Consider the following 13,327-nt stretch of genomic DNA (forward strand, 5'->3'; position numbering starts at 1 on the left):
TGAAGGTTGTAAAAAACCCATCGAAGCTCCGATTGGCTCAAATGATGTATCAATCTAATGCTGAGAGCCCGCCCTAAAACCAGGACATGTCTGAACCGTGATGAGCGCACAAGATATTAAGTTATGACTGTTTATGATCACACAATGTAAAAATCGATCAGCTGATTTCACAAATTGCAACACCTGTTCATGGACTTTTATCGATGTGACGATGTTCACGGTGGATATCTTTTTACCGGAAATGAACGTGTAGACATCTGGCAATGGCTTATGAGCGTCTTTTTCAAAATATTGCTGAAAAGAGGATATTTATGAGGCTTTATAGGTAAGTGGGCTCAAAGTTATGATTTTGAGTGTACTTGCTAGTTTGAGGAGCTGATTGTACCTGCTGTTGTGATTTTCATCTCAATATCTAAATAGACGAGATTCTAAGCTTTCCAAAAATATATATATATATATTTTTTAATGTAATGTAATGGATGAACAGACGGGGACAAGGCCGACTACGCAGAAGTCTTTGGCCTCACTGTCGTCAGCCGACCTTTGACCCCTCATGGATTAAAAATGGCCCTTGGTCTGAGATGGGGAGGGAAGCGAGGCATCTTACTCTCCAGGAATTCTGGGAATTTAACAAACATATTTGTTTGAAACAAGGATTGCATAGACTGGACAAGACTGACTTCTTTTTTTATTTCATCAAGACTAACATGGTTCTGTGAAGATGGAATAAGATCTGAATGGGAGATGTGCTATGGTGTGGTGAAGGTGAGGACCCAAATGCAACAGGCAGATGATGATTATAACAAAAAGAGAGCTTTATTTACAAAAAGCTTACAAAAATATAAAGTAATAAATAAAACAGGAAACAGAAAACCAAGATCATAACCCCCCACTGGAGGAGGGTCTAAGGCCCGCAGGAGGCGGGGCAAGAGGCCGCTCTGGAGGATGGCTAGGCGGACGGGACCGCTACCGCTCAGGAGGCCGGACTGGAGGCAGCCGGAAACACTCTGGAGGAATGCAAGGCAGCTCTGGAGGATGGCGAGGCGGACGGAACAGCTCTGGAGCTGTGCTGGAGGCGGGCGGAGAGACCGGGCTGGAGAAGGACTGAGCCACTCAGGAGGCCGGCGGAGAGGTCGAGCTGGAGGCGGACTGAGCTGCTCAGGAGGCCGGCAGAGAGGCTGTGCGGGAGGCCGGCGGAGAGGCTGGGCTGGAGGTCGATGGATCTGCTCAGAAGACCAGGCTGGAAGCCGGCGGAGAAGACGGGCAGAGCCGCTCAGGAGGCCAGGCTGGAAGCTGGCGGAGAGGCCGGGCTAGAAGCCGGGCTAGAGCGGAGCGAAGAGACCTCGAGAGGAGAGGGGAGCGAAGGGATCTCGAGAGGAGAGGGGAGCGAAGGGATCTCGAGAGGAGAGGGGAGCGAAGGGACCTCGAGAGGAGAGGGGAGCGAAGGGACCTCGGGAGGAGAGGGGAGCGAAGGGACCTCGGGAGCGAAGGGACCTCGGGAGGAGAGGGGAGCGAAGGGACCTCGGGAGGAGAGGGGAGCGAAGGGACCTCGGGAGGAGAAGGGAACACCGGAGTCAGGAGAGGCGGAGGGATCACAGGGGCTGGAGTCCCGAGGGATAAAGGTAGCACAGGGGCTGGGGTCTCGAGGGACAAAGGGAGCACAAGGGCTGGGGTCTCGAGGGACAGAGGGAGCACAGGGGCTGGGGTCTTGAGGGGCTGCTGGGGGACGACTGGGGCCTCGAGGGGCAGCTGGGGAACAGCTGGGGCCTCGAGGTGCAGCTGGGGTACAGCTGGGGTCTGCAGCGGTCCGGCTGCAGCTAGAGCGGATGTCTGCAGAGGTCCGGCAGCAGGGAAGGGGGTCTGCAGCAGTCCGGCAGCAGGAAACGGAGGCTGTCGCGGCCCGGCAGCAGGAACTGGGGACCGAGAGCCGACCGAGAGCCGACCTGACGGCGGCTTGCACGGCCAAATCGGGCCCTCTGAAGACTGAGAGGACCCCCAAGGCCAGGCGAGTGCCCAGGAATGGGTCAGGTGCTGGAGTAGGAGGAACGGCGGGCTGGCAAGCTGGCAGGAAGGCAGACTGATTGCCGAGGTCGATGAAATCCCTGATATACCCAGGCAGAAGTGTCATCAACCAGGGCTTCTCAGCCGCCTTCCTGTGGGCCTTTTGAAGCAACACCTGTCTGTCCTGATACTGAAAAACACAGACCAACCGGAGGTATAGACGAGATAGAGACGAGGTAACCACGATGGAGACACGAGGGAGAACGAGAGCAGGACACAGGGAGAGAAAACACAAGGACAGGAAGTAAAACAAGACATGACACAAGGGGGAGTGAAACTTCAGAATAAAACAGGAAACAGAAAACCAAGATCATAACAAGATGTTCCCAAAGAAAAACTGATTACAAAATAGCATTTTAGTCAAAGATGGAGCAGGATTTCACACAGCAGGATCTCTTGTCTCTCTCGTAAATTGTGAATAGTGAACACTTGTATGCACTAGCCTGGACTAAGATTAGCCAGCGTTGGTGAAAATTCAAGCCCTTTACACCCAATATTATCCTGTAGCTGTAATCTTTTCCATTCCTTATTGTTGTGAATGGATGTTTTTCTTTTATAAAGCTAGAAAGTGACTTTCCCCTTCAGCTTTTAACTGTAACTCTGACTCCTGCTCAGTATCTTGCTGTAGCGTTGATAAAATAACTCCAAACATGGCTGCTGCAGGAAGGAAGCACTTGGTGAAAGACTTTAACCATTTCACCACCTGTGTGTCGAGGTTACCTGATTAAACCGACCACGGTCACCGAGTGCCTGCACTCCTGTGAGTGAAGCAACAGACACACACAAAACGCATCTCCACATTTCTTTGTTGGTTTAGGTCACATTCATTCAAACCTTAATTTAAGCTTTAAAAAACATGGATGTTTCCCTCATTAGCAGTGATTTTAAGATACAGAGAAGTTTACAGAGGTAAACAAATCAAAAGAGGACAATACTCGTGAAAACAATGACACACTGAGGTGAAGTGGTTTGAGATCATCGTCTTCTCATTTAGAAAAGAGACGATACTATTATTATAACTTGTAAACAAGTCAGTGCCCAGAACTGATCCTTGTGGAACACCTTTTGTTAAAACTCAGATTGAATATTCCCGGCTTCGACAAAGTAAAATCTTTCCAGAAGGTTGTTCTGAGACCATCTAAAAGCAAGGGAATCAATTACATTTTGTCTAAAATATAGAGAGTGATCAACTGAATCGAAAGCTTTGACAAGTCAATGAAAGTTCATCAAGATAGTTTGATGTCATCTGGTTTCCTTAGAATTGTGTATCGTGTGAACAAGTCATTAGCTTGTTACCGTGCAAGCTAACCTACCAGCAGGGGAGTTAACAAGCTTGTGAGTCAAAAAACTATCTGCAAAGCAAGCTAACCTGCTAGCTAACCTGCTAACCAGCGCACGGTTCTCGACTTCAAGGCTGGTTTCTTTATTTTATTTATTGAGAATCCTTAAATGAGACAAAGAGTTGCCATTGGAGAATTGAATTTAACCTCAATAAAATATGATGTTGTTGTTTCTTCTGCAGTCTGTAAGAGCTGCATTGTGCAGCACTTTGAGGATAGTAATGACTGTCCTTGATGTGGCATTCAGGTCCATGAGACCAACCCACTGGAGATACTCAGGTAATGTGCAGTTATTTTCAGCCTGTCAGTCATCTGTGAAGCACTTTGAACTCAATAACCTGTATAAAAAGACAACACTTCAGCAACGTAACTAGGACCTGAAGCATATTTACTTTCCTACCGTTCTGTCATGAATTTGTTCAGTCTCTAGCACAAAGAATGTTGTAAATGGCAGAACTACAAGGGGGATGACATGAATTAACATATCAATATAAGCACAACTCCAAAGGACGAGTCACATTACAGTGCAGGGACTTTATTTATCTCTCAAAGCAGCTTCCGGTCGTGAAACTAGTATACAATATGAGATATAGTTGGAGGAAGTTCCTGTTTTTCCGGTTTGTCCTCTAGATTGTCTCCCCTCTTTTCTGTAACACTCACCAGTCAGTCTGACATCAGCGAGTGAGGAAACCAGTCAGCATCTATCATGGCTGTTAACATCCCAGGAGTGATAGCGATGTCGTTTTTCTACCTGCTGGTCCTGGGGACCGGCATCTGGGCTTCTTTCAAGTCCAAAAGGGAACAGAAGAAAAGTTCGGCCTCTGGAATAGAGATGGCTCTGCTGGGAAACCGGAGCATTAACGTGGTGGTGGGGATCTTCACAATGACAGGTGAGGAGAGCACCGCTAACAACACTTGGATGGAAACTGGAACTACAAAGTTGTGATTGTTAAAGAAATATATTTTTGGTTCTGTAAAGGGTTGGTGTCTTATGAGCTGGCTGCACAAAGTTCCAGTTTCCATCAGGCAACAAGACACTTTGAATGTATTGATGTTTGTGAATATAAAAATAAATGTATGTACAAAGCTGTAGCATGAGGATGAAAGCACTGCATAGAGTTCCTCCACAAACACTGTAATGAAATATAAGCTCTGAAGTATGAGAGTTAAATAAGTGATTGTAGGTTGTCAGCTGGAATGAAGAATGTGAAAACAAAGTTACCCTTGATGTTGTTTAGTCTTCTGAGCCAGAGTTAAGAAACCTAAGACAGGATAATAATAAGTATTAAGTGTTCACATTTAATACAGTACTGATCATTATTTGTGTTCATGTAGACAAGATGTAAGTGCTTCTAAAAGCATTGTTACTAAGTTTGATTACACTACAAGTTAAACTCTAATGGTCAGATACAATCTACTTCTCACTAAATTAAACTCTATGAGATTAAATATATTGCTAAACAATGTAAAACACTGCACTTGGTCTCAAAATAAACTTGAGATAAGCAGCATATACTGCAAGAGTTTAAAGTAAAACCAAATCAATTATTTAAATGACTCTTAAAACACTTTTCTATCAAGTGTCTCCTAATTTAAATCTTGTTATCTTGTGTTTTTGTTTCACTGCTGCACAATCAGTTGTCCTTCGAGCACAACACAAGTGAATTATTTGACAATGTATTGGTTGTTTTACATATTTTTTTGTTTATACTTGATTCATAATTTCTTGTTTGACTGAATGTTGGCACTCTTGGAGTTCTGTACTGAAGAGTTGGGAACTGTCAGAGAAGTGTCCGCTGTTAGTCATTAGAGCTGGGAACTCCACAATATTTATGCTTTTACTTACACAATATTAGAACACTTTTCTCATCCAAGAAGCTTCTCCAGTTCTCCTGAAAGGTGGATTCATTTTGAGTTGAAGTGAGACGATAAGTGATGTCAGAGAATCCCCATGCTCTCCGACATGTGGTAGGAACAACTCTGTCCTGAGGCTCCAGAGCCCAATGCAGGTATACATGGTATGACACAGCTCTACTCAACTCCACTCACTCTTTCTTGGTTTTCCATCGTTTAAAGTTGTGGCTAGTAAGAGTTAAAAACACTGCAGACCACAGAGATTGGTCAGAGAGAATCATAACTAGCACTTCCTGCACAAACCCGTTTTTAAATAGTCAATATTTGTATTCACTTGACTCAGATAAAAAAAAATGCAGCCAACAAAACCTCGTCCTACACGGTGGCGGACACACTGTGCATTACACTTGGAAGGATTCAGCTTGCGTTGAAGATTATTTCCACCTACATTAACATCTGCAATGGAAAACAAAATAGTGGAAAAGACCTGGAACCAAAAGTAAGAAGAGTCGAGCTGAGCAGAGCTGCAACATGCAGTGGAGACGCAGCATCACGGGACCTTAGGCTGAACGGAGAGAGTGGAGGGAACGAAACAATCAGACTTAACTGATATAATTGAGTTGGACAAAATATTAGAAACACTTCTCAGTCTGTATTTTTGACCTCTGTTCAAAAAGCAGTTGTTTGTGCACTAACTTCCTTGCTGTGTGTTGATCCATCCTGTAGCTACGTGGGTCGGAGGAGGCTTAATTGTTGGCACAGCTGAGATGGTGTACACGCCCTCAATGGGACTAACCTGGACACTCTTGTTATTCTCGGCATACAGCTCATCTTTTATAATTGGTAAGAGTTTGAAATGACATCTGACAACAATAATGTATCCAGACAACCAGGGAGATGCTTCATAACTTGACATTAATGAAGCTCGAACTGACATGTTGACATGGTGTGTGTCTCCCTTCAGACGGCAAAACTGTATATTTACAAAAGAAAATCAGCCAATTTTGCTCAGTGAAGTAATCTAATATTGTCACTATTCTAAAAAGAAAATTCAACCTCAAAACTTTGTTCCAGATTTTAGCAGTCAATGTTAAAAACATTCTATGATTTGATAAATGGAAATAGGCACTGGTCATTATGCAGGTTATTTCATAATTTAAATATAATTACTAACCTGCACATTAAATTATAATTTGATGACTTTTCTCACCGATAGTTCTTACTGACAATACTTATTGTTATTAAACTGATTTTTTTTTAAATATATTAGATAATCTAATAGAACTTCTAATATGTGATCACCTTTTAATAGTTGTTTTATTGTTTTTCTAATTGTGACTTGCCCTGTCTTCTTTTAAATGAAGCTGGCACGGTGTTTGCAAAGCCAATGAGAGACAGAAAGTGTATGACGATGCTGGACCCTTTCCATGCCAAGTATGGAAAAGTGTTAACAGCTGGACTGTCCCTGGCTTCACTTTGTGTTGACGTGGTGACTGTGCCCTCAACACTAATTGGTTTAGGTACGGTATAAACATATGCATTTTACCAATATATACATATATCTGTAACTGTGTTTACAATTCTTTATCTGTTAAGTGAAACAAGTGAATACATGTAAATTCTACGCTGTGTAGATATGACTTAGTACAATGAATATAAACTGGTTAGTTACAATGTTTTTGACAGGAGGGGTTATGAGCGTGGTCCTGAATGTGTCCTTCAGTGTGTGCATCTGGATCTCTGCTGCCGTCGCCATCACCTACACACTGCTGGGAGGTCTGTACTCTGTGGCCTACACAGATGTTATACAGCTTGTGCTCATATTCTTCAGCTTGGTGAGTTTCCTTTACTTTTAGTTTGTATGGTGTCCGGCTTTTCGTTTGAAGAAAATAATCTTACACAAGGCATCAAAAACTCCAAAGGACGTCTTTAAAAGTGTGTGTTCATTAATTCCATTTGTATTTGTCTCTGCAGTGGCTCTGTGTTCCCTTTGCTTTGATGAACCCTTACTCCTTGGACATCAGCCAGACACTGATGAACAACACCTTACACGCTCCCTGGATTGGTACACCGGGAGTAAAAAAGACCTGGATAATGATTGATGATTTTTTATTCTTTGTAAGGAAGCAACAATACAGCTGATGTCAAATACAATTCATTCTAGTCTTGATAAATATCTTCAGAATGATGATAAATACACATGTAGATAGTGAACCACTATTTTTTTTAACTGATTGTAGGAACAGGCAAATAAATCAACACATCAACTGTTTTACTTTTAAGGCCCTGGGAAGTATGGGATATCAGTGCATCCATCAGAGGACTTTGTCGGCATCTTCTACATCTACAGCCAAGAGAACTTGTTTTGTTTCTGCAATGATCTTACCTGTATTTGGAATACCGTCTATGCTGCTTGGGGCAGTTGCTGCCTCCACAGGTATTAACATGTTCTAGATACAAGGGTAAACTGGGAAAACAAATGTCTTTTTACATCTGTGTTTATTTAATCATATAAGTTTAGTACCAGGAAATAAGAAACGCCCAAATATTTACTTGCTTCATAGGTTTTAGTTATAGATGAAGGAAGGTGTTAACTTACATGACGAACTGTGTGTTTTGAAAGCCATGTTGTGTAATAGCCATAACAAATAAAGTGCTGAGTGTTGTAAATAACTCCTGTACGTGAATGGAGATATATTTAAACCTTGTGACAGCACAGATGTACAAATTGATCACATCTATATCTCTGGATGTTGAAAACAATATATTTAGTTGTATTTACATCGGGTAAAAAATGGTTGTAGTGTCTAAATGGCTAAATAGACAGAATCATCAACACAATATACAATGGTGTCATCTGCATAATGATACATGTAATAGCACAGTATGGACAAAACAGTATATTAAAGGTTAAAAGAAAATAACTAGAATGAATCTCTGCAGCACACCACATAGTAACAGCAAGAATAGGGTTAGGACAAGGAGTGTTAAGGCCCTGTCACACAGTACCGTATGGCAGAAACGTTTGCTGGCGCATATGAAAATTAGCATATACAACGTATATGAACGTATACAGAGCCTAGTGATAGCGTATCACGTACTTATACAAAGTGAATGGCCAATGTATTCAACGAAAGCCCAACAGATGCATAGCACATTCCTAGCGTATTCCTTCGCCATATGACAGAAACGTATGCCGGTGTATACGGAATATCGGCAATACGCTGGTGTGCTGTTGAACGCTGAGACCATGTTCAAAAACTGTTGGGCATTTGTCGAATACGTTGGCCATTCGCTTTGTATAAGTACGTGATACGCTATCAATAGGCTCTGTATACGTTCATATACGTTGTATATGCTAATTTTCATATGCGCCAGCATACGTTTCTGCCTGTGTGACTGGGCCTTTAGTCTCCACCCTTGCATTCTTATGACTGTCAAATAAACAGCTTTGAACCAAGAGATATCCCATCCATCCATCCATCGTCTACCGCTTATCCGGGATCGGGTCGCGGGGGCAGCAGCTCCAGTAAGGAACCCCAATCTTCCCTTCTCCGGGCCACATCCTCCAGCTCCGACTGGGGGATCCTGAGGCGTTCCCAGGCCAGTGAAGAGATATAATCTCTCCACCGAGTCCTGGGTCTTTCCCGGGGTCTCCTCCCAGCTGGACGTGCCTGGAACACCTCCCTAGGGAGGCGCCCAGGTGGCATCCTTACTAGATGCCCGAACCACCTCAACTGGCTCCTTTCAACGTAAAGGAGCAGCGGCTCTACTCCGAGTCTCTCACGGATGGCTGAGCTTCTCACCCTATCTCTAAGGGAGACGCCAGCCACCCGTCTGAGAAAACCCATTTCGGCCGCTTGTACCCGTGATCTCGTTCTTTCGGTCATGACCCAGCCTTCATGACCATAGGTGAGGGTAGGAACGAAGATCGACCGGTATATTGAGAGCTTTGCCTTCTGGCTCAGCTCTCTTTTCGTCACAACGGTGCGGTAAAGTGACTGTAATACCGCCCCCGCTGCTCCGATTCTCCGGCCAATCTCTCGCTCCATTGTCACCTCACTCGCGAACAAGACGTCGAGGTACTTGAACTCCTTCACTTGGGGTAATGGCTCATTCCCTACCCGGAGTAGGCAATCCACCGGTTTCCTGCTGAGAGCCATGGCCTCAGATTTGGAGGTGCTGATCCTCATCCCAACCGCTGCACACTCGGCTGCAAACCGATCCAGTGACTGTTGAAGGTCACAGACCGATGATGCCATAAGGACCACATCATCTGCAAAGAGCAGCGATGAGATCCTCAGGTCACCGAACTGCAACCCCTCTCCTCCACGACTACGCCTCGATATCCTATCCATGAAAATCACGAACAGGATTGGTGATAAAGCGCAGCCCTGGCGGAGGCCAACATTCACGGGAAACGAGTCCGACTTACTGCCGAGTATCCGGACACAACTCTCGCTTTGGGCGTACAGGGATTGGATGGCCCTCAAAAGTGACCCCCTCACCCCATACTCCCGCAGCACCTCCCACAGTATCACCCGGGGGACCCGGTCATACGCCTTCTCCAGATCCACAAAACACATGTAGACCGGATGGGCGTACTCCCAGGCCCCCTCCAGGATCCTTGCAAGAGTAAAGAGTTGGTCTGTTGTTCCACGACCAGGACGGAATCCGCATTGTTCCTCTTCAATCAGAGGTTAGACTACCGGCCGAACCCTCCTTTCCAGTACCTTGGAGTAGACTTTACCAGGGAGGCTGAGAAGTGTGATACCCCTGTAGTTGGCACACACTCTCTGGTCCCCCTTTTTAAATAGGGGAACCACCACCCCGGTCTGCCAACCCCTAGGCACTGTCCCAGACTTCCACGCAATGTTGACGAGGCGTGTCAACCAAGACAGCCCCTCAACACCCAAAGCCTTCAGCATTTCTGGACGGATCTCATCAACCCCTGCGGCTTTGCCACTGTGGAGTTGTTTGACTACCTCAGTGACTTCCATCAGGGAAATTGACGAGATGTCATCGAGATGAAGAGATATCCCTCCTTAGGATAATTTTTTTATATGCCAAGAGAATAGCATGCTAAGATTACCACTAAACCCAAAGAACGGCGGGGAAGATGTGAAAGTCATCCGTTTTCTTTCAAACACCAAAGTACTGGACAAATGAAACTATATGGAACTGTATGAACAGTCAAGTGATCACCAAAGTCAGTACGATTCATCCTCTGGCCACCAAACTGTCAATCCTTCTAATCGTAGCTGAGTTCATTCAGTTTGTACCAAAGTGGTAGATGGACTAACTGTCCGACATTACCAAACCTCAATACGCCTGTAGTGTCGCTAAAAAGAAGATAACAATAAAATGTTTTAATCTTCAGATATGGGATGTGGGGCATGTGACAACATGTTAAATGTCCCACAATTTCACATTTTACATCACATAACTTTACTTTTGACGATTGGATAATTGTGTCTGTTTATGATTTTCCTGGGCCCACTCTGCTCCATGCTGTGCATCACACAGTGTTTAGTTCACTCCTTAGTATACACAGTACTCTCCTTTCAGAATCACTCAAACAGATAATGTGACAATTTTTCAGTCTTTCCTTCTTTTGTGTCTCAGACTGGAACATGACTTCCTATGGCTCTCCATCTCCATATGAACGTGGGGAATCAGTTCTAGTTCTGCCCATCACCCTGCAGCACCTCACTCCGCCATTCATCTCCATCATCGGTACTGCATGTGTGGCCGCTGCCGTCATGTCGTCAGCTGACTCTGCTTTGCTTTCTGCAGCTTCTGTCTTCACCTCCAACATATACAAGAATATCCTGAGGCCTCAGGTGATCAAATGCACTTGTTCTTTCAGTTTTGAAGTTTAGATTTAATTAGCATAAAGGAAGTGATAACAGCAAAAGCAAATACCAACAAACTCATAGATTGTGCAGGATTAAGAAAAACCAAAGGGCTTGTCGTAAAACATCCTACGATTTACAATGTATCATAACACTGTATTATGTAGTTGGTACATCAACATAGACTCATAACACACATACTGAGCACATTAACTACGACAGAGGTGTTTATTCATATTACACTCAAATAGCGTGTCAGTGCCCAGGAGACTCACTGGCACATTTCCATGATCCAGTCGGTACTTGGTTTGGGGACTTGAAACAATGAACCCCGTACCGAGCCAGGTCCCTACGGACTGAGTTAAGGCCTCCTCCAAAGAGTGCAGGAGAATATAGATGGAAAAGGAGACCATCTTGTGATGGTAGCACTCCAGTTGCAACGCCAAATCGGGCCAGAGGCATAAAATTGGGGGTCCAATGGCCCCTTCCCCAATTCCTACCTTTATTTTTGTCTTAGCTACACACCTGCAAAGTTTGATTACTCTATCTTGCACGGTTGCGATGCTATTGTGGTGACAAAATCTGTTGACACGGACAAATAAACATCTATCAAAGTACTCAAAGCGGTTTCTGTGGTAGTTCTTGCTACAGTAGAGGCCATGATGACAAACACACACATAGACTCACGAGGTAAAAACAAGACCAGCCTCACGGTTGCTATTCAGGTGGCATGAAAGATAAACAAACTAGAATGAAGTGTGAATAATATGAGGAGTATTTTAATGAAGGACAGACTCAATATTTAGCTGTTTAACTGTTCTTCTTCTTCTTCTTCTTCTTCTTCTTCTTCTTCTTCCTCTTTACTTTCTTCTTCAGTCATCAGACAGAGAGATCCAGTGGGTGATCCGTGCTTCTGTGTTGGTAGTGGGCTTGGTTGGTACATCGCTGACCAACCTGAAAACCAGCATCTTAATGTTTTGGTTCATTGGTTCTGAAGTGACCTACATCATTATCTTCCCTCAACTCGTCTGCGTCCTCTTCTTCGACATCTCCAACGGTTACGGGGCTGTTATGGGCTTTCTGGTTGGATTAGTGTTAAGACTGCTCAGTGGAGACCCATCACTTGGGTTAGCACCGGTCATACACTTCCCAGGATGCACTCTTGAGGACGGTGTTGATGTCCAGTACTCTCCGGTTAAGACCATCTCCATGTTGTCTGCCATTGCTGCCATCTTGTTGTTCTCCTACCTGGCTTCTGTGCTCTTCAACAAAGGCCTGCTTCCTGAGAGGTGGGATGTGTTCAAAGTGAAACAGCAGCTCTCACCAGAACCACTGACAGCAACATGTGGCACCGCAGAACACAATGAGAAGGAGAAGTTGAATAGAAACAACTCTCAGACCGAAGCATCAGAGCCAATGTTTAGCACAGACTGTTAATGTTCCTGTGTGTACAGTACAATGTGTTTCCTTATAGTAATATAGTTACTATGCTGAGGTTTTCTGTTGCAGTACCACAGGTGTCCACTGGGACACATAGGCAGCATGGCGTAGGCCTACATGAGTGGTTGGTATAGATATGATGTTGTTATAGTGTTATGATATTATAAAAAGTACTTCAGTAATATAATAATACATTATAACTGTGTTGTAGACGTAAACACGACAGACATGTGAAATATTTCAGTTATTAAACTGAACATCTTCACCAGATGTGTGATGTGAAATTCTTTCCTGTCTGAAAAGTACAACAACATTTCTACCATTGTTCCTTATAGGACTTATAACTTGTGAGTGTGTGAATACAAGAAGTGATGATTTAATGTTATATTCATATTTGATGATGAAGAAGCAAATCAATCAGCAGTTAACCTGAAAGTGAGGTCTGCCTGGCAGGCTCATCTTATCACAAAAGAGTCAACTGCAGTTTGCAGACGTGGCTTAAGTCTTATTGCCAATGTTTAAAGAAACCATGAGGTTAATACGAGGCAGGACATTTCCAGAGTCGGTGTTTTAGAAACAAAAAAACTCTTGTTCTTATCAAAGATACATGTATTTCAAGCTGAGAGGTTTATCTTACACATGTTGACTGCATATGTGTGGGTCTAAACGTTGCTTTAATAAGTACTTGGCAGCATATAACATACTTTGTGGACTACATTTCTTACACTCTGGAACCCTCGAGAACCCTGTGACTCGTTTAGGACATCCAACATTATT

General features: G+C 44.0%; 1 protein-coding gene across 4 annotated transcripts; it reads left to right on the plus strand.

Moving 5' to 3' along the window:
• Positions 1-704: 704 nt before the first annotated feature.
• Positions 705-12,815, plus strand: LOC115019842 (high-affinity choline transporter 1-like). Of its 4 annotated transcripts, XM_029449495.1 has the most exons (10): positions 705-765; positions 3,584-3,680; positions 4,065-4,291; positions 5,982-6,098; positions 6,620-6,775; positions 6,942-7,090; positions 7,230-7,373; positions 7,539-7,692; positions 10,881-11,098; positions 11,987-12,815. In XM_029449495.1, exons 3-10 carry the CDS (start codon positions 4,108-4,110, stop codon positions 12,545-12,547), a joined length of 1,683 nt encoding a protein of 560 aa, XP_029305355.1. In that variant the 5' UTR covers positions 705-765; positions 3,584-3,680; positions 4,065-4,107; the 3' UTR covers positions 12,548-12,815. The 4 variants fall into 4 exon arrangements, with proteins under 4 accessions (XP_029305355.1, XP_029305356.1, XP_029305357.1 ...); XM_029449496.1 differs by lacking the exons at positions 705-765; positions 3,584-3,680 and having other exon boundaries at positions 3,691-4,291; XM_029449497.1 differs by lacking the exons at positions 705-765; positions 3,584-3,680 and having other exon boundaries at positions 4,266-4,291; positions 5,280-6,098.
• Positions 12,816-13,327: the final 512 nt, after the last annotated feature.

This window comes from Cottoperca gobio, chromosome 15, assembly GCF_900634415.1.
Source record: "Cottoperca gobio chromosome 15, fCotGob3.1, whole genome shotgun sequence".
NCBI lineage: Eukaryota > Metazoa > Chordata > Actinopteri > Perciformes > Bovichtidae > Cottoperca > Cottoperca gobio.

What these genes read in the sequence shown, in the direction of transcription:
- LOC115019842 (XM_029449495.1), top strand. Translation starts at nt 4,108, where the DNA reads ATGGCTGTTAACATCCCAGGAGTGATAGCGATGTCGTTTTTCTACCTG. An exon ending in CAGCTCATCTTTTATAATTG is followed by an intron (nt 6,099 to 6,619) that starts GTAAGAGTTTGA and finishes TTTTAAATGAAG; the next exon opens with CTGGCACGGTGTTTGCAAAG. An exon ending in AGAATATCCTGAGGCCTCAG is followed by an intron (nt 11,099 to 11,986) that starts GTGATCAAATGC and finishes TTTCTTCTTCAG; the next exon opens with TCATCAGACAGAGAGATCCA.